This window comes from Argentina silus (genome assembly GCF_951799395.1).
Source record: "Argentina silus genome assembly, chromosome: 2".
NCBI lineage: Eukaryota > Metazoa > Chordata > Actinopteri > Argentiniformes > Argentinidae > Argentina > Argentina silus.
In genome coordinates, this window is record NC_139656.1 from 33,883,992 (window position 1) to 33,904,546 (window position 20,555).

General features: G+C 50.7%; 3 protein-coding genes across 4 annotated transcripts; all 3 read right to left on the minus strand.

The window, feature by feature from the left end:
* Positions 1-574: 574 nt before the first annotated feature.
* LOC310801044 (cationic amino acid transporter 3-like) lies at positions 575-12,039 on the minus strand. Its single transcript, XM_083664993.1, has 12 exons — positions 11,959-12,039; positions 5,980-6,516; positions 5,644-5,805; positions 5,302-5,506; positions 5,080-5,195; positions 4,380-4,602; positions 3,172-3,311; positions 2,925-3,027; positions 2,056-2,279; positions 1,762-1,928; positions 917-1,025; positions 575-733 (listed from the first exon to the last, which is right to left on the minus strand). The coding sequence occupies exons 2-12, from the start codon at positions 6,344-6,346 to the stop codon at positions 588-590; spliced, it is 1,962 nt and encodes a 653-aa protein (XP_083521119.1). The 5' UTR covers positions 6,347-6,516; positions 11,959-12,039; the 3' UTR covers positions 575-587.
* Positions 12,040-14,295: 2,256 nt separating this feature from the next.
* On the minus strand, positions 14,296-19,068 carry LOC310817348 (sorting nexin-12). Of its 2 annotated transcripts, none has more exons than XM_083687895.1 (5): positions 18,329-19,066; positions 17,659-17,754; positions 17,109-17,233; positions 16,352-16,442; positions 14,296-16,087 (listed from the first exon to the last, which is right to left on the minus strand). In XM_083687895.1, exons 1-5 carry the CDS (start codon positions 18,491-18,493, stop codon positions 16,079-16,081), a joined length of 486 nt encoding a protein of 161 aa, XP_083544021.1. In that variant the 5' UTR covers positions 18,494-19,066; the 3' UTR covers positions 14,296-16,078. The 2 variants fall into 2 exon arrangements, with proteins under 2 accessions (XP_083544021.1, XP_083544022.1); XM_083687896.1 differs by lacking the exon at positions 14,296-16,087 and adding an exon at positions 16,099-16,249 and having other exon boundaries at positions 18,329-19,068.
* Positions 19,069-19,715: 647 nt separating this feature from the next.
* On the minus strand, positions 19,716-20,492 carry LOC310801344 (uncharacterized protein; the record flags this gene model as incomplete). The annotated part of the gene is made up of 3 exons (XM_083665338.1): positions 20,402-20,492; positions 20,101-20,182; positions 19,716-19,976 (listed from the first exon to the last, which is right to left on the minus strand). Exons 1-3 carry the CDS (start codon positions 20,485-20,487, stop codon positions 19,716-19,718), a joined length of 429 nt encoding a protein of 142 aa, XP_083521464.1. The 5' UTR covers positions 20,488-20,492.
* Positions 20,493-20,555: the final 63 nt, after the last annotated feature.

Here is a 20,555-nt window from a genome sequence, read left to right on the forward strand (position 1 = left end):
GGGGCTAGGATCAAGGGTTAGGGCTAGCCAACATCAGGGAGGTCTGACTTACATACTAGAATCACAACCTCTATATTCTTTGGATGAAACTCCGTTCATAGCTAAAATAACACGGAGACAAACCACTGTAACAATGACATACAGTATTATCACTGACCACCACACCAACAACCACGTAGCCCATGTAACATGACAAGGACATCACTGGCAACTGACGGTTCAAAAAATACCTTCGCATTCTGGTATATGTAGTTCATGTAACTGAGTCGGTATTGATATTTCAATCTCATTCTTTTCATATAAACAGGAAATGAGCTGATTCATAAATACTGCCACAGGGGGCGTAATGTGCTGCTGTCTGTTCATACATAGATATGGCTCTATGACACACACACACACCTGGCAACTTAGAACAGAGTAGTGGCTAATGGCTGAGATATCTAGTGTAGTTTAGTTGAGTGTTCCAGTATTACAGTCCAGTAACTCTGCAGATCTCCCAGGGGTGAAGGAGAAGGACAGGCAGACCGTCTGCGTCCCCGTCAGAGGTCCGATGGTGTGGTGGTGGGGAGGGGGAGGGGGAGGCATGGTCAGGGGCTGATGCCCTCCCCCTCGCTCTCGTCCCCCCCCAGGTAGATAGGGGTCTTGGTCTGGAGGGCGGGCTCATACTTGCGGGGGGTGGGGCTTGCGGCCTCGCTGCTGTTCCTGATGCCGTAGCAGAAGTAGATGATGAACCCTGGGGGGAGAGGGCGGAGTTATGGACTTACAGTTTCTGGAGAGATAGAGAGGCAGAGAGAGTGTGTGTGTGTGTATGTGTGTGTGTGTGTGTATGCGTGTGTGTGTGTGTATGCGTGTGTGTGTGTGTATGCGTGTGTGTGTGTGTGTGTGTGTGTGTGTGTATACAGTAAGTCATCTGTACCTAAGACCATCCACACAGCGAAGCGGCACCATGTGGCCAAGTCCAGCTGCATCATCAGGTAGATGTTAACAAACACGCTGAACAGAGGCAGCCAGGGGAGCAGGGGTACCTGAGGGAGGGACATCTTCATCATCATCACCATCACCATGATCCTCATCATCATCATGACTTTCATCTTCATCATCATCACCACCATTATCCTCATCATGACCTTCATCTTCATCATCATCACCACCATTATCCTCATCATGACCTTCATCTTCATTTTGTACAGGCAGTAAGAGTGACTATTCAGAGGTGGGGGGGTAGTAACCTAGTGACTATTCAGAGGGGTAGTAACCTAGTGACTATTCAGAGGTGGGGGGGTAGTAACCTAGTAACTATTCAGAGGTGGGGGGGGGGGGGGGGGGTAGTAACCTGGTGACTATTCAGAGATGGAGTAGTAACCTAGAGACTATTCAGAGGTGGGGGGGTAGTAACCTGGTGACTATTCAGAGGTGGGGTAGTAACCTAGAGACTATTAGGAGGTGGGGGGGTAGTAACCTAGTGACTATTCAGAGGCGTAGTAACCTGGTGACTATTCAGAGGTGGTGGGGTAGTAACCTGGTGACTATTCAGAGGTGGGGTAGTAACCTGGTGACTATTCAGAGGTGGGGTAGTAACCTGGTGACTATTCAGAGGTAGTGCAGTAACCTGGTGACTATTCAGAGGTGGTGGGGTAGTAACCTGGTGACTATTCAGAGGTGGTGGGGTAGTAACCTGGTGACTATTCAGAGGTAGTGCAGTAACCTGGTGACTATTCAGAGGTGGGGTAGTGGAGAGGGAGGACACTGCAGGGAGCGTACCTTGAAGTTGAGCGCCTCGTTGCTCTGCGGCTGCCTCCAGATGATGACCACACACAGAGCGCAGAGCAGCACCAGCACCAGACACAGCGTCAGCCAGCCGGGCTGGGCCTCCATCAGCTCCGCCAGCCGCACGGCCAGCACCACACACAGCAGGGTGATCAGCACCGCTGGGGGGGGGGGGGAGACAGTCCATTATTATCACTGCATGACAACGTGTGTGTGTGTACATGTGTGTGTGTGTGTGTGTGTGTGTACGTGTGCGTGTATGTGTGTATGTGTGTGTGTGGTGCTTACAGATAATAGCAGTCGTGCCATAGACGATGTTTCCTGAGGTCTGCGTGGGGGCGTTCCCGCTGGGGAAGAGGAGGAGCTTAGGGGAGAACCTCTCTTTGATTGGCCGGTCGTCCAGGTCGTACTCGTCGCCGCTCTCCGCCCCGCCCACCGCCACCTTCTCTCCGCCCACCAACTCCACCAGCTTCTCACTCTGACTGGACGAGCTCAGGCTGCCTGGCTGGTACCTACACACACACACACCGACGCACACACACACACACACACACAGAGACAGAGACGGACAGAGAGAGAGAGAGAGAGAGAGAGAGAGACAGAGAGAGAGAGAGGGAGAGAGAGAGAGAGAGGGAGAGAGAGAGAGAGAGCCATGAGTTCACAATCCAGGAGGAGAATCTTCTTAGTACGCCTACCTGAGGATGAGTACGCAGACGGCCACTAGGGAGTACGCCTACCTGAGGATGAGTACGCAGATGGCCACTAGGGAGTATGCCTACCTGAGGATGAGTACGCAGACGGCCACTAGGGAGTACGCCTACCTGAGGATGAGTATGCAGATGGCCACTAGGGAGTATGCCTACCTGAGGATGAGTACGCAGACGGCCACTAGGGAGTACGCCTACCTGAGGATGAGTACGCAGATGGCCACTAGGGAGTACGCCTACCTGAGGATGAGTACGCAGATGGCCACTAGGGAGTACGCCTACCTGAGGATGAGTACGCAGATGGCCACTAGGGAGTATGCCTACCTGAGGATGAGTACGCAGATGGCCACTAGGGAGTATGCCTACCTGAGGATGAGTACGCAGATGGCCACTAGGGAGTATGCCTACCTGAGGATGAGTACGCAGATGGCCACTAGGGAGTACGCCTACCTGAGGATGAGTACGCAGATGGCCACTAGGGAGTACGCCAGCAGGGTTCCTATAGACATGAGGTCCACCAGAGCAGCCAGGTCAAACAGAAAGGCCATCAGAGCTGCAGGGAGAGAGGATCACACGTTATCATACTGTATCACACACACACACACACACACACACACACACACAGCTATTATATCAATGACACAGACATTAGTATCTAACAGCCAGCCAGCCAGGCAGACAGACAGACATCCTGTACCTGCCACACAGCCAGAGACGATAGTGGCCATCAGGGGGGTCTTGGTGCGTTCGTTCATGTGTGACAGAGTCCTGAACAGCAGGCCGTCCTCAGCCATGGCATAGATGACCCTGGGCATAGGGAACATGGACCCTAGCAGGCTGGGGGGGGGACGGGGGGGACATGGTGTTACATATGTGACAGAACATACAGGTACACACAAACTACAGTGTGTTAAGTTAGGGTAACTATAGTATGTTAGGTTAGGGTAACTACAGTGTGTTAGGTGAGGGTAACTACAGTGTAAGGAGAGGGTAACTACAGTGTGTTAGGTGAGGGTAACTACAGTGTGTAAGGAGAGGGTAACTACAGTGTGTTAGGAGAGGGTAACTACAGTGTGTTAGGTGAGGGTAACTACAGTGTGTTAGGTGAGGGTAACTACAGTGTGTAAGGAGAGGGTAACTACAGTGTGTAAGGAGAGGGTAACTACAATGTGTTAGGTGAGGGTAACTACAGTGTGTTAGGTGAGGGTAACTACAGTGTGTTAGGTGCGGGTAACTACAGTGTAAGGAGAGGGTAACTACAGTGTGTTAGGTGAGGGTAACTACAGTGTGTTAGGTGCGGGTAACTACAGTGTAAGGAGAGGGTAACTACAGTGTGTTAGGTGAGGGTAACTACAGTGTGTTAGGTGAGGGTAACTACAGTGTGTTAGGAGAGGGTAACTACAGTGTGTTAGGTGAGGGTAACTACAGTGTGTTAGGTGAGGGTAACTACAGTGTAAGGTGAGGGTAACTACAGTGTGTTAGGTGCGGGTAACTACAGTGTGTTAGGTGCGGGTAACTACAGTGTAAGGAGAGGGTAACTACAGTGTGTTAGGTGAGGGTAACTACAGTGTGTTAGGAGAGGGTAACTACAGTGTAAGGAGAGGGTAACTACAGTGTGTTAGGTTAGGGTAACTACAGTGTGTTAGGTGAGGGTAACTACAGTGTAAGGTGAGGGTAACTACAGTGTGTTAGGTGCGGGTAACTACAGTGTGTTAGGTGCGGGTAACTACAGTGTAAGGAGAGGGTAACTACAGTGTGTTAGGTGAGGGTAACTACAGTGTGTTAGGAGAGGGTAACTACAGTGTAAGGAGAGGGTAACTACAGTGTGTTAGGTTAGGGTAACTACAGTGTGTTAGGTGAGGGTAACTACAGTGTAAGGTGAGGGTAACTACAGTGCTGCCTGACCTGGTAGAGAGAGCACAGAGCGATCCCACAGCTACGATGTATCTGGCGGGCCCCCAGCCGACATGGCTAAAGGCCTCGGGCAGCGGGCTTTGCTTGTCCAGCAGGTAGTACGGCATCATCAGGGTCAGCGCTGCAGACACGCCAAAGTAGGCGAAGAAACAGATGAGGAGGGACGCCACGATGCCCACAGGGATGGAGCGCATGGGGTTCTTCGCTTCCTCGCCTGCAAACAATCAATTAATTAATCAATCAATCAAATGTGTAGTGCAGTCAAAAAACAACAATTAAACTACAACCACAACACATATGCACAGAAGAATGTGTATCTCACTAGTGGTGGTGTAAAGTTTACAGTGTGTGACCCACTAGTCTGTAAAGTGAACAGCTCACTAGTCTGTAAAGTGAACAGTGTGTAACTCACAAGCCTGTACAGTGTACAGTGTGTAACTCACAAGCCTGTACAGTGTACAGTGTGTAACTCACTAGCCTGTAAAGTGTACAGTGTGTAACTCACTAGCCTGTACAGTGTACAGTGTGTAACTCACTAGCCTGTAAAGTGTACAGTGTGTAACTCACTAGCCTGTACAGTTTACAGTGTGTAACTCACTAGCCTGTACAGTGTACAGTGTGTAACTCACTAGCCTGTAAAGTTTACAGTGTGTAACTCACTAGCCTGTACAGTGTACAGTGTGTAACTCACTCGTGGTGGCGATGCAGTCGAAGCCCACAAAGGCGTAGAAGCAGGTGGCAGCGCCAGACAGGATCCCACTCAGACCAAACGGAGCAAAGCCACCTGTACCAAACCTCTTCACGACCCTGAGAGAGAGAAAGAGAAATGATCACCATATTGCTTGCACCTATGCAGTCCTCTCAGATCAGGGGGTGAGCGTGGTGGCGTGGTTTGGGGGGAGGATCAACTTACTCGTCCTGCACTGCGGTGGTGTTGGTGGCGTTGGTGGCGTTGCCAGCGGCGACGGTTTTGAGGAAATCGTCCAGCGTCAGGTTCCAATTGTTGGTGTCTCCTTTAACGAAGCCGGAGATGATGACGAACCCCAATACCACCAGGTTGATGCCCGTGAACACCTTATTCACCAAGGCAGACTCACTCACTCCAAACGCCAGCAGACCTGGGGGGATCATCATCATCAGCATCATCATCATCATCAACATACTATTACATTGAGTGAATGTTATACATTGTATTATAGCCATTGTAGCCAGGGTTAGAGGTAGCAGGGTCAGGGGTCAGAGGTCAGGCTCCTACCAGTGAGAAGCAGGACCAGGACGAGGGCGAACAGATCGGGGTATTCTGCCAGAACTTTGCCAGGGACCTTCATGGACATAGAAGCTCTGAAGAAGCTGGAGATCTTCAACTCCACCAAGTTGTCAAACGTAGAACTCCAGGCTCGCGCCACACTGGCCGTGCCTACAACACACACCCACACCATAACTTAACACTGGCCATAACAGGGAAACATGCAGTCACTCAACACTGGGAAGGGAACCAGACACGCAAAAATCTACTAAAGCATTCTGCTCTTTAAATAAGCTGTGCCAAGTGTTTCCGACGCTGCCTTCCTAGTTCTAACTCCCTACTCACCAATCACGTAGGAGAGGATGAGGTTCCAGCCCGTGATGAAGGCCCAGATCTCCCCGACCGTCACGTAGCTGTACAGGTAGGCGGAGCCAGTTTTGGGCACGCGGGCACCAAACTCTGCGTAGCAGAGTCCCGCCAGCATGGAGGACAAGGCAGCGATGAGGAAACACAGAACAATGGCGGGCCCGGCCTTCTCCCTGGCCACCTCCCCCGCCAGGAGGTACACGCCTGCGCCCAGCGTAGACCCAACCCCCAGCGCCACCAGGTCCAGCGTCGACAGGCAGCGGGCGAATCGGGTCTCGTCACCGGAGCAGTTCAGCGTTCGCCGCCGCAGCAGGACACGCCCCAGGGAGGCCAGCATTGTCGCCATGACGCTGTGTGTGTGTGTGTGTGTGTGTGTGTGTGTGAAGGAGGAGAAGGAGTTGAGGAGGAGAGACTGAAGTGGAGAGAGTCGGGGAGCAGCCGGAGGGAGGCGGTAGTCTGAGGAAGAAAGCACGCTGATCAGGACGCTTCACAGGTTGAAGAGAGGCGGAGCAGATCCTGAGAAAACACAAAGGAGAGAGGAGATAAGTGTGTGTGTGTGTGTGTGCGTTTGTACACTATGGTCAGGATATTAGATTCCCCTTGTGTGTCAACAGTGGTTCCTGTCAGAGTTATTCCAGTAATTCTTCCATATTTGGGGTGTTTGTTTGATTTCTCTCCCAGGTGTCCTGCTGCCTGCCTCAACACAATGAGACTCGCATTCCTGTGGGACATCCAGCTGAGCTCTTATGCAACTGAATTCCTTCATCTTACTGTCTGGTACGAAACAGGACGGGGAGAGGCCTGTGAGAACCACAGAGAAACCCTAACCCTGTGAGAACTGAAACTCTCTCCCCTGATCCCAACCCTGTCAGAACCACACAGAAAAAACCCACTCTCACCCCTAACCCTGTCAGAACCACACAGAGAAAACCTACTCTCTCCCCTAACCCCAACTCTAACCCCACCCGTCAGGACTAGCAGACACCATGCGGTTCAAACTCTCCCTACGGCCGGGCCAGTCTACCTCTCTTCACAATAGTTACCATGAGGCTGGTAGACAGTAGGCCTAAGCAGAGCCTGAGTTGAGGAACCCTCTATCCACAGCAAACCCTGGTGTTTACGTCTGCAGTGGTCCCTTCTGTAGGAGAGCAGTCTCACAGGGCCAGGCGTGTTGCTTCCAGCATACCGTCCGGAGGCTTAGGGTTCTCTCACACCTACCTCGTTTGGTGTGGACTTATCAAACTTTTTGCTAAGTTCGGTTAGTTTCTACGGGTGAGAACACTCCATTCAAACTCTAGCGCACACCAAACAATCGGACCGTGTACCTCCCGAAAAAGGTGGGTCCTAGGTCCTCTTCCAAGTGAACCGCGGTGCGGTTCTTTACGAGTGAGAATATATAGAGATTTATTACTAGAACAAAGTAATAATTTCAACCCTGATTCGGACTTAAGCAAAGGAACTCCAGGTGTGAAAGCTCCCTTATTGTCTTCAAAGGAAGCAGACGGATGGGCAGGGACACACACGCACAGGAAACACTCGTCGGTATTCGTCTCCCTGACACAAAATGAGTTGCTAACTCCAAGAGACGTGGCGATGTTCGAGCTCTGCGTTAGCTATAGAGATTTATTTCGATTTATAGAGAGCACAATTTCCACCTTCGTTCTGAGCCTCCCACCCACTTAAAACTTGTGATTGGTCGGTAGAGGGGTCTGTCTGTAGAGAAGGCTCCCCGGAAGATTAGTTTTCTCTCTTCTCAAAGTTCTAGTTCTCGAAAGCTGGATCCATTATATCCAGACATTTCGCATTAGCTGGTATGGATGACTCGAGACAGGTAGGAGAGGGACATGCACAGGCCAAGGATAAACTGACACACAGCTGAGCACAACAAGCCGTCTGTCTGTCTATGCAGGTGCTTCTCTCTCTCTCCTTATCAGCAGTAGAGCTCGGATCACACGACCTTGTCTGAGAGCCATGTCAGCCATGTTGAGGTCAGACAGTAGGAACACTGAAGGAACGTCTGGTACCTGGACACAAGGACACACACACACAGAGACAGACACAGCTCACTGGGGACATCTGAGACTCTGCATCTTCAGCACAGCGTGTGACGTGTGCAGCCTTTAAAACACTGATAGGGCGACTGACAGCCGGCACGGCCTCCAGTCCGTCCCAGAACACATTCCCCCCAGTCACACAGGACGCTGCTGTCTGACCAGAACACCCCCCAGTCACACAGGACGTCTGACCAGAAAATAACATCTTCAAACGGAGATGCATCAAAGAGCCGAACGGAAGCTCAGAGCAGAAGAAGAAAGTATTCTTCTGTTTCTGAGGGGCTCCTGGGAAATTAAAACAATTGATCACTCCCCCCGCCCCCCCTCCCAACGTAAACTTTCCTGTACGTATGCCGGTATTTACAGTTTATTTAGGCGCCCTGTACGGCCGCGCCTGGGCTGGTAGACCTTCACTCAGCAACACTCTGCTGCTGGCTGGTTAGGCCCGGCGGGGAGGCGCTGTGGTCGATAACAACACGCTCAATAACATGTAGCAACATCACTCCGCCACACCCTCATGCCTGCGAGCAGCACGCTGCTGCTGTGGTCTAAACCGCGTTCTAAGGCGTGTTCTATGATGTGTTCTAAACTGCGTTCCAAGCCGTGTTCTATGATGTGTTCTAAACTGCGTTCTAAGCCGTGTTCTATGATGTTCTAAGCTGCGTTCTATGATGTTCTAAGCCGTGTTCTATGATGTGTTCTATGATGTGTTCTAAGCCGTGTTCTATGCTGTGTTCCATGCTGTGGTGTGAGATGTGGAGAGGCCTCCCTGGCCTGCTTGCGTCACCTGCAACAACTAGGCTAATCTTTTCCTTGTGGTCTTCACGAGGCCGGCTGGCAGGGCTGTGTGTGTGTGTGTGTGTGTGTGTGTGTTACACCAGGTTGTGAGAATGCTATACTACCTGACTAGTACTGTATACTAGCTGTTCTACCTGACTAGTACTGTATACTAGTTGTTCTTCTGTACCTACTAGTACTGTATACTAGCTTTTCTTCTGTACCTACTAGTACTGTATACTAGTTGTTCTTCTGTACCTACTAGTACTGTATACTAGCTTTTCTTCTGTACCTACTAGTACTGTATACTAGCTGTTCTACCTGACTAGTACTGTATACTAGCTTTTCTTCTGTACCTACTAGTACTGTATACTAGCTGTTCTACCTGACTAGTACTGTATACTAGCTGTTCTTCTGTACCTACTAGTACTGTATACTAGCTGTTCTTCTGTACCTACTAGTACTGTATACTAGCTGTTCTTCTGTACCTACTAGTACTGTATACTAGCTGTTCTACCTGACTAGTACTGTATACTAGCTGTTCTTCTGTACCTACTAGTACTGTATACTAGCTGTTCTTCTGTACCTACTAGTACTGTATACTAGCTGTTCTTCTGTACCTACTAGTACTGACTGAGCCTGGCTCTAACACCTGCTGCTGCTGTAAGAGACTAAGAGGATTACAGCAGGAGGACTAACCAACCTGCTAACCTCATTCCAGCCTGCTGCTCACTCTGCTGCTGCTCACTCTGCTGCTGCTCACTCTGCTGCTGCTGTTGCTGTTGTCGTTGACTCTCACTAACATACCGTTTGTTTATGTCTATGTAGGCCCTCTAACCGCTGGTTACATGGTCGTTGTAGTCCAAGTTTGCACCTGAAACAGAGCATATGAGAAAGAAAAGACTACAGAATACCAAACTTCCTAGAGGACTACCGCCGTCTACACAGTAGACAGAAAGAACAGAACAACATCAACATCAACAACAACAACAGCAGCAGCATGTTAGGGAGAGTCAACGGCAAGCTGCCCTTGTATTCTTCCTACTGGACCTGCAGCAGTCAAACAAGTTCACTTTAACAAACCCATGAACCCGTGACGTCTGCTCAACCGAACAGGATTTAAAAAATTCCTGAAAATGAGGTGAGGCCCCACATATTGTCTAAGAAAGGGATCAGGAACGCCGACCAACTGACAACGCACGCCTTCTTCACAGAGGAAAACCATGTGACAGTCAGGGGGTAGAGTACAGCCCTGCCTCTCCAAGATCTGACCCCAGGGCTGGTTGTAGGGTACAGTACAGCCCTGTCTCTCCAGGATCTGACCCCTGGGCTGGTTGTAGGGTACAGTACAGCCCTGCCTCTCCAGGATTTGACACCAGGGCTGGTTGTAGGGTACAGTACAGCCCTGCCTCTCCAGGATTTGACACCAGGGCTGGTTGTAGGGCACAGTCTGGGCCTCCTCTACTGGATGTGACCCCAGGGCTGGTTGTAGGGTACAGTACAGCCCTGTCTCTCCAGGATTTGACCCCAGGGCTGGTTGTAGGGTACAGTACAGCCCTGCCTCTCCAGGATTTGACCCCAGGGCTGGTTGTAGGGCACAGTCTGGGCCTCCTCTACTGGATGTGACCCCAGGGCTGGTTGTAGGGCACAGTCTGGGCCTCCTCTACTGGATGTGACCCCAGGGCTGGTTGTAGGGCACAGTCTGGGCCTCCTCTACTGGATGTGACCCCAGGGCTGGTTGTAGGGCACAGTCTGGGCCTCTGAGGCCACCTCTGTTGTACGTCTAGTAGTGGACTGGAGTTGTGGGTGAGGGAGAGAGTTATTCCTTCGGCAGCCCATCACAGGAGCTGGATCTGGGCCAACCAGGACCCAACTAGTGTTGATGACTATCACCATTCTAAACCAGCTAGAGAGTTGTAGTCCTGACTATCACCATTCTAAACCAGCTAGAGAGTTGTAGTCCAATCACCATTCTAAACCAGCTAGAGAGTTGTAGTCCAATCACCATTCTAAACCAGCTAGAGAGTTGTAGTCCAATCAACATTCTAAACCAGCTAGAGAGTTGCAGTCCAGACTATCACCATTCTAAAGCCAGAGGGTGAGCTCACTCTTGGCTGGACATGACAGGTCGGCTTGCTACATTCCACGTGTCACAGTCAGTAGTTGTCCAGCTGTTTGAAGTTAAAGGAACAGCAGGTTTCTGGCCAAACAGGGGCTCACTGCTGTGAGTGAACCATGTCACCCCTCCAGCTAACTGGACCAATGCCAACCCTGTCTCTACCTCCTACACTCCGTCCTTGGAGGACCAATGTCAACACTGTCTCTCCTTCCTACGCTCTGTCAGCTCGTAAGCTGATGCAACACCGACACACACACACACACACACACACACACACACACGGCGGTCGAAGACTCCCAAGTTGTCACAAGAGTGATCTGGCGCTCCTATAATAACTGTTACTGCAATTACAGTACAAATACTACTACTGTTACACACAGTATGACTACGTGGTTATCTGGGTAGACTGTAGCTCATCCATACCCAGTGTTTCCTCAAAGCACAACAATGACACGGTCTCTCTCAGCAACGTGGACACGGGCTGGCAAGACACACACACACTCACTAGAAACACCCAATATACAACACACGGCGCATCTCGCTATCTGAAATGTATCGTATTACTTTAACGTTCACATGAGCCCATCAATGGAGATATAATAAGCTGCTAATTACCCACTGGCTAATAATAGCTATTAGCTAGCTATGTGCGCGTGTACGTTCCCCGCTAAAACGTCAACCGCCTTTTACAAGCCTTCATAGCAGCCTTCATAGATAGCTTACAGTATGGATTTACAAACTTGATAGCTGCCTTTTGACCTGAACGACTGCTAAAAAAAAAAAAAAATACGATGAGAAACTATCTCGCTAAACAAATTAATATATTAATTCTTTTTTCTTTTTTTTTACGAGCGCGAGAGAACGTCTGACAACACTCGAGGCTGGGATTGCGTCAGAATTCTAGTAAGCCGACGGGGCTCGTGCATTTACCGTAACCGCATGGACGATATACACGTATAAAACACATCTCTATACATTCCAGCACCGTTTAAACATTTGTTAAAGTACCTTTGCTTTGGCAGGCAGAAGTGTTTGGAGGACCAGCGACAGGAAAACTGAGTTGATTTCACACCGGCTGATGAAACATCCCGCTCTCCTCGGTCGGGGAGTGTGTGTGGAGTTTTGATCTTGGATGGGCGGGGACAGTGACGTAGGGGCGCGTGTGTAAACAAACCTAGCGGGAGGGGAGGAGCTAACCATTCATGAATTCTGAGGAGTCGGCACACTCTGGCCTCTCTCTATCACCAAATACATCCTCTATCCCTGTATGTGTGTGTGCGTGCACTCCGTGTGTGTGTGTGTGTGTGTGTGTGTGTGTGTGTGTGTGTGTGTGTGTGTGTGTGTGTGTGTGTGTGTGTGTGTGTGTGTCTGTGTGTGTGTGTGTGTGTGTGTTGGGCAGTGTGCCATGGTCAAAAGAGGCTTACCTGTGTATGGAAACAAAGGGTCATTCCCTGTGTAGATCTCAGTCCAGCCCAGTCCAGTCCAGCCCAGCCCAGCCCAGCCCAGCCCAGCCCAGCCCAGCCCAGCCCAGTCCAGCCTTTCCCAGGCCCCACAGGCTCCTCTGTATCCGCTGCAGCTTTGTCTCCCAGATTAACAGAAACAACAACAGAGACTCTCAGCCTCTCTGCACCCAGTGGCCTTCTCAGAGGGTTCAGTGACCGTGGTAACAGGACCGGTGACACAGTTGTCCTCCTGCTCTCAGATGCCCTTTCCATTCACTTCCACCGTATCAAGCTCCCATAACAGCCAGTCCAGACCCCCCGACCCCCTCAGGCCCCAGTGACGTCCCCCCCCTACGGGCCTCAGTGACACCCCCCCACCTCTACAGGCCCCAGTGACCCCCCCGGCCCCCATCCGACCCAATCCCCACCCCTCACCCCCTCCGGGCCCCAGTGACCTCCCCCCCCCACCTCCAGGCCCCAGTGCCCCGGGTCAGCCCCCTGGGCTGCTGGCTGCTGTTGTAGTACCATAAACACAACACTGCTAATCCCTCTGCTGGCCTTCACAACTACACACCCCCCCTGCTTTCACAGGACAGGACATCAAAGACCGGACTGTGATCTTTAGTTACCAGACTAACAACCTATAGACTCTAACATCTATATTTTCCACCATAGTGCTGCCACCCTATACATTACTCACACATGGATCTCTGCACACCACACTGTGCCATATGGGATAGGGGCAAACTAGTACTGAAGTGTGTTTGATAGAACAGGTATTGAATGTGCTCCGACCACAGTTTGTACCGTTACGACAATGAGAGTCTCTCCACAGAGGCCTCCATTTAGTCCACTGCTGCTTTCCATTAAAGCTCATCAGATGGTGATTGGGCAGAATGGTGTGTGATTACAGTCCTGTTTAATTAGAGCTCCAGACGCCGGTCACAGGACTCACATCACATCCCAAACCTGGCAGACTGTAGCTATTATGGGGAGAGGTTTAATCCACCTGACTACTACACACACACACACCACACACACACACACCTCCCCCTGGTAATCCTGACACTTCCTGTAGCAGGCTTCCTGCTGTTGAGGAGGAACTGACGGTGAATCTTATGACTTTCTCTCTCGTCTCCTCCTCTCTCCTCACCTCCTCTCTCCTCTCTCGTCTCCTCTCTCGTCTCCTCTCTTCTCTCTCGTCTCCTCTCTCTTCGCCTCCTCTCTCCTCACCTCCTCTCTCCTCTCTCGTCTCCTCTCTCCTCTCTCGTCTCCTTGCCAGGAGATGGTCTGAAGGGTGGCAGATTTAGATCTTCTCCCTCAAAGCAGCGCATTAAGGGAGGCTGGCGGAGGTAGAAATCGGAGGACCGCCTGGCACTACTCTGTGGCACTGTCCCTTTTTGCATTTCACTGTATACTTGTATGCACATGAGAAATAAAGAATCTTGATCCAGATGAAGGAACAACACAGACAGATATAGATATATAGAAACATTCTTGATGACACCGTCAATACGACAATCAAGTCTTTACATGGGTGAAATCAGTAGCTCACAAGGCAACCATTATGATGCATTATAACCCCTGCATGGTATTATAATCAAACCGTAATAGGAAAAAGCTGCAGGGATCATGACTGTTCACATCGCTGCAGGGATTAAAATACCAGTTTAATTAGAACACTAATCTCTAGGAGCAGCAGGACCTCAGTCTGACCTCTCTTAGTACATTAGAGTCGAAGAACTGAGATGGAAATTACACAAGAGACCAGCGGCATGCTCCTCCCACCCTCTGACATCACACCCCAGACTCCTCCCCACCCTCTGACATCACACCCCAGACTCCTCCCCACCCTCTGACATCACACCCCAGACCATTGCACAGAAACGATTGGGCAACCGCAGCAGGCAGAAGGAACTTTATTGGTGGGTACAAACAACAAGGCAGTTCTTCCCCAGAAAGACATTTGCATGATTAAATGTACACGATAATGACGTCGTAAAATACATGACATCACAATGAGCAGTACAGACATCCCCAGGTAGACGTGATGCTGAACCTCTCGAACACTCTAACATCCTGCATCTGTCACAGTGGTTGGATCGGGACAGGGCTACGTGCGTGCGTTGTGTGTGCGTGTGTCAGGGGAGGCTGGTGGAGGCTGAAATAGGAGGACAGGCTCATTGTAATGCATGGAATGGAATGCGGATTGGTATCAAACATGTGTGCTTCATACTATTCTTCATTCCATTCCATGCATTACAATAAGCCCATCCTCAGATTTCTACCTCCGCCAGCCTCTACGGGTGGGTGTGTGTGTGTGTTTGTGAGGGGCTGCGTTCTGAGGGCACAACGTTCAGGGAGATAGATAGAAACAGATCATGTAGAGCAGCCATGCTTCTCTGGCAGAGGAATGAACCATGGCCGATCTACGTTTCGAGTACGTAGCTCTCTGGCAAACACCCCCCTGGTACCTGGTCAGCGCCCCCTGGTACCTGGTACACACCCTATGGTACCTGGTCAACGCCCCCTGGTACCTGGTCAGCACCCCCTGGTACACACCCCATGGTACCTGGTCAGCGCCCCCTGGTACCTGCCATTCCATTCCCAGCAGCAGGCTGAGGCTGGAGTCAACACAGCTAAGACACAGAGCAGCAGGTCCTCGCTGTGGTAATCACACTGAAGACTAAGGGCATGGACAGCAAAAACAAATCCATTTCCATGGAAAACGCAGAGAAACACGGAATGTCACGTTGCAGGAAGACTGTGTGTGTGTGTGTGTGTTTTGTATGTGTCTGGGATGGGGTCTCTTTTTTAATGATGCTACATGTTGCTCAACTTTGGAACGTATCATCAATTATTGATATGGAGCAGGAGAAAGAGGGGGAGGGGGCACTGTCTGCTACTGTGAGTAGGGGGGACCAGAAAAAGGCATTATGATGGAATGCTCAGACTATGACATCAGTGGGACCTTTATGGAGGGTATGACACCAGAGAGCATCAATGGAAACAAATACTGCCTTAGAGGTGACGTCTCTGTGAGGGAGGGGGCCCAGGAGGCAGAGCCCCCCCCCCCCCCCACCAATGAGAGATGAAAGATAGGGATAACAGAAATTCTCATATTTCTGTTTTCATGATCATTCAGCAAAGATGCACCGGTGTCCCTCCAGGAAGCCTGACCCCTGACCCCTGACCCAGGTCTGCTGGGGCCTGACTAAGGCCTGGAGCACAGTGGAGACTGAACCCAGGAGGTCTGTTGTCTGCTGGGGGGGCCGTGCAGGGTCCTGGAGCACAGTAGAGTATACATGTATTTACAGTACAAGGCATTAGAGAGAGATACTGTGCCCCAGTTCTCGACCCCTCTCCCCCAAAGTGTGCACCTGTTCACTCCCCCCACGTGGTCATAAAAGCATTTCATTGGTAGGCTACACTAACCCAACGCCGGCGGAGGGGACAAGTGCACACTTCTGGGAAGGGGACAAGTGCGCACTTCAGGGAAGGAGACAAGTGCGCACTTCAGGGAGAGAAGGGGGTGAGAACTGGAAGGCAGCGAGAGAGACGGAGGTGGGCGTGGCCACGAGGCTGCGATGGGAGGGGGGAGGACGCAGGGGGGCGGGTCGCTAGGTCAGGAGGTGGAGCGGAGCGGACCTGGTTCTGGTCTGGGCTGCACCACCAACACCTCTGGATTACTGCGTCTGGAGCAGAGACACGCGGCGGGCCGACAGGCAGTCAGGTCGAACCAATGGGAATCATTAGTACATTTACCGTGGTGGTGAGAAAGCAGTGAGGTGTGAGAGGATTAAGACTTAACAGAAACAAGATATCAAAAAAAAAAAAAAAAAGTACGTCATTCATACCTGTGGAAGAGAGAGAAGAAACAGGGTCAGACCACAGCCTAACACACGTTCTAACTGGCGCTTACTGAGGGTGGCTGTGGTGGTTTGGGGGTGGTGGCCTACCTTCCCCGGGACGTAATTCCTGTCGATGCCTTCATCCTGGAGGAACATGTGGAGGCAGCGCTCGTTCTGGGCCAGGGGGTGTCCTGCAATCCTGCAACACACACACACAACCACAACCACTTATAGACAAGCCTACAACACACACACACACACTTATAGACAAGCCTACAACACACACACAACCACTTATAGACAAGCCTATAACACACACACACACAACCACTTATAGACAAGCCTACAACACACACAACCACATATCTTATATGATGACTGATCTACTTACTTAGACACATGTATTTGTGGTAAGTCGCTTTGGATAAAGGCGTCTGTTAAATGCCATAAATGTAAATCTGTATTCCTATGTCTGTATCTCTCTGGCTGTCTCTATCTCTTCGGCTGTCTGTTTCTCTATGGCTGTCTGTATCTCTATGGCTGTGTCTCTCTGGCTGGCTGTGTCCCTATGGCTGGCTGTATCTCTCTGGCTGGCTGTATCTCTCTGGCTGGCTGTATCCCTATGGCTGGCTGTGTCCCTATGGCTGGCTGTATCTCTCTGGCTGGCTGTATCCCTATGGCTGGCTGTATCCCTATGGCTGGCTGTATCCCTATGGCTGGTTGTATCCCTATGGCTGGCTGTATCTCTCTGGCTGGCTGTATCCCTATGGCTGGCTGTATCTCTCTGGCTGGCTGTATCTCTCTGGCTGGCTGTTTCTCTCCGGCTGGCTGTATCTCTCTGGCTGGCTGTATCTCTCTGGCCCACCTGTTGATGAACTGTTCCAGGCCGGATCGTCGCTCCTCGATGAACGACTCCTCGAAGATTCCCTCGTCGCCTCTGAATGGCAGCTGTCGCTTCAGAGCCTTACCTGGCAGGGGCGGGACTACAATCTGGAACAAACCAACCAATCAAATCAGGATTAAACACTTTTTAACACGGACGGGTTTAAGCCTAGTCCTGGACTAATTCACACTTTCAATGGCAAATTGCCACTGATGCTTGCTTTTTTTTTCTAGTCTAGGACTAGGTTTAAGCCTTGTCTGTGAAATCGGCCCTCAGAACATCAGCTGTGTTTCAACCCAAGGTAAAAGGTTCTAAAACTTTGATGTCAGGAAATTAACGATCAGGTGTTCTGATTAATGACGAGGCTAGGTCATTGTCGAAATCAGGGGCCTAACAGTAGCTGCAGTGATTGCCACCATGTCAGTGCTTATAATAAAGGTGAGATTAGATTAGATAATCTGTGTCATAGTCCAGGAACTACCATCATCTAGGAACTCTGTGTCCATGGTAGCAGCCACCGTCTCCCACTCACCTTGCTGTCTCTCTCCAGCTCATTCTTCAGCCACTCAAAATCACTGTACCTTCTCCTCACGGTGGAGTCCTTCAGTTTGAAGATCGGAAGATTGGTCTGGAAACAGAAACAAGGATAATGAATCTTCACATCAGGGTTTTACTCAAACTTGTTTGATTGCAGGTTGTGTGTTATATGATCATCATGGGACGACTTTCTCCCTCCCTATCACTCCCCCCCCCCCTCTCTCTCTCTCACACACACGATGTGTAACGTTGTCATCCAAGAAAATGTTATAATAACCACAGTACAGAGGCTGAGTGAGAACGCAGGCCAGCCAACTTCCGTGATTGCTCTCGGTTCCTCCACAATAACCAGAAGAAAGTCAGCCTTCCAGCCCATAGCGGCTAGCTGGCTAGTTAGCTCCTCCATTAATTACAGGGCAAACTCGCTAGCTAGCTCGCTGGCTAGCTAACACGGTCATCCGGCTGGTTTGGTGTTTGGTGTGTTCCCTCGCTCGACACTAAGAGGACTACAAATGCTGTGCAACAACCTAGGCCGGGCCAAGTCCTCGCCCTCGATTTTTAGCTATAACCCATCTAGACACGACGTAGCGAGTTAGCTCTGCAGCTATCGTAGCCTGCCAGACATTAGCCATTCGGGGAGGGTGATAAGATAGCCGGCTACCTACCCGCATACGGACTTCATATGTTGTGAAACGGTTCCTCCCGACACCGACGGTCTGGGGGTCATAAACGTCAATTTCGAGGAAATTGCTGGGGGGACCGTAGGCATCCGTCAGGTCCTGAGGCTTGGAGTTCAGCCGGCGGGTATCAGCCACCGTGGGTTCAGACATCTTCCTTGTCCGACAAGCAGCCGCAGCGTTAACGTGAGATTCTCTGACACACTGAAAAGCGAAACTAAGATCCCGTTTCAGGCGCTCATTTGTTGTGATGGCAGAGCAGCGAGGCCAGCGTCGTCCAGTCTGTCTGGAGGAGGGACACCCCCACTGCCCTGGCTGCTCTCCGGCCGTCTGGCTCCACTTCCGCCTGCCTGCCTGCCTGCCTGCCTGCCTGCCTGCCTGCCTGCCTGCCTGCCTGCCTGCCTGCCTGCCTGCCTGCCTGCCTGCCTGCCTGCCTGCCTGCCCGCCTGCCCGCCTGGCCGTCCCTCCTTCCCTTCCTTCCTTCCTCCCTCTTTCTTTCTTTCTTTCTTTCTTTCTTTCTTTCTTTCTTTCTTTCTTTCTTTCTTTCTTTCTTTCTTTCCCTCTTTCTTTCTTTCCTTCCCTCTTTTTTTTTCTTTTTTTCTTTCTTTCTTTCTTTCTTTCTTTCTTTCTTTCTTTCTTTCTTTCTTTCTTTCTTTCCCTCTTTCTTTCTTTCCTTCCCTCTTTTTTTTTCTTTTTTTCTTTCTTTCTTTCTTTCTTTCTTTCTTTCTTTCTTTCTTTCTTTCTTTCTTTCTTTCTTTCTTTCTTTCCTTCCTTCCTTCCTTCCTTCCCTCGTTAGAGTAACAAGTCTACTGTTGGCTCCGCCCATCCAAATGGAAACGCAAATACGCCAAAAAAAAGTGCAACATGGTTGTTTAAGACTTCTCATGAATAAAAATATATAAACAATCTACATAGGCCTAAAATCAATGATAACTGGGTGTGTTCTATTGCACATCAAGCAAGCATACTGAATATGAGATTAAACAAGACACAAATACCACGATTCGAGGGAGATAAAACAAAGTAAAAAATGTTTTATTAAATGTAGGAATAAGCAAATACATTAATATACCTCTGCAACAATCATGTTGACCCCCTCCCCCCCCTCTCTCTCTCTCCCCCCTCCCTCATTTCCCTCCCTCCCTCCCCTCTCTCTCTCTCCCCCCTCCCTCTCTCCCTCATTTCCCTCCCTCCCTCCCCTCTCTTTCTCCACCCCTCCCTCTCTCTCCCCTCTCTCTTACACCCCATCCTCCCCATCTCTGTCACACTCTCTCAACCCCCCTCTCTCCCCACCCCACCCCCCCTCTCTCTTTCTCTCCCCCCTCTCTTTCTCTCCCCTCTCTCTCCCCTCCTCTCTCCCCCCCCCCCCCCCCCCTCACTCGTGGCCGGCCTGTTGGTCTCCCAGAGTGACGGGTAGAGAGGCGGTGGAGGAGTAGCAGGATGTGGAGAGGCAGTCCGATTGGTCAGTTGGGTTGGAGGTGCAGTCTGATCGGTCAGTTGGGTTGGAGATGGAGCTCTCAGATTGGCTGACGCTGGCAGACTGAGAGACAGGCCTGTAATCCCGTACAGAGCAGGTACGCTCAGTGAAGTTGGGTTTGAACCCCTCCTTCAGGTCCTTTGAGATGTGAAGCCATTCCTTCAAAGATACATGTGACCAGAAGAGATCTGAATCTACAGATAACACTGATATGAATGTTTACACAGGACAACAACAGTGAAGAAGGTTCAGAGAGAGAGAGAGAGAGAGAGAAAGGTGTTACCTCAACGTTGCCACCGTAGGTGTTCAGGAGTTCCTCCAGGTTCTTAGGGCGGGGCACCATGGGAACCAGGATAATTCTCAGCCTGGTGGAACAACCACATGATGATGTCAGCAGAGAGCCTCACTTCTCACACCAGATAGAACCATCATATAGAACCACAATCAGATAGAACCACCATCAGATAGATCCACCGTCAGATAGAACCACCGTCAGATAGAACCACCATTAGATAGAACCACCATCAGAGAACCACCGTCAGATAGAACCTTTTTAAACCAAGTGCCTGAAGCAATCAACTCACCTCTCGTTGTGGACCAACAGACAGGCCAGCAGGACAAGGGTCACGACAGCCACGATGGCTGACAGCACTGGGGTCAACACAGACATGACACCACCTGGGAGAGGGAGAGAGAGAGAAAGAGAGTGAGGAAAAGACAGTGGGAGAGGGAGGGAGA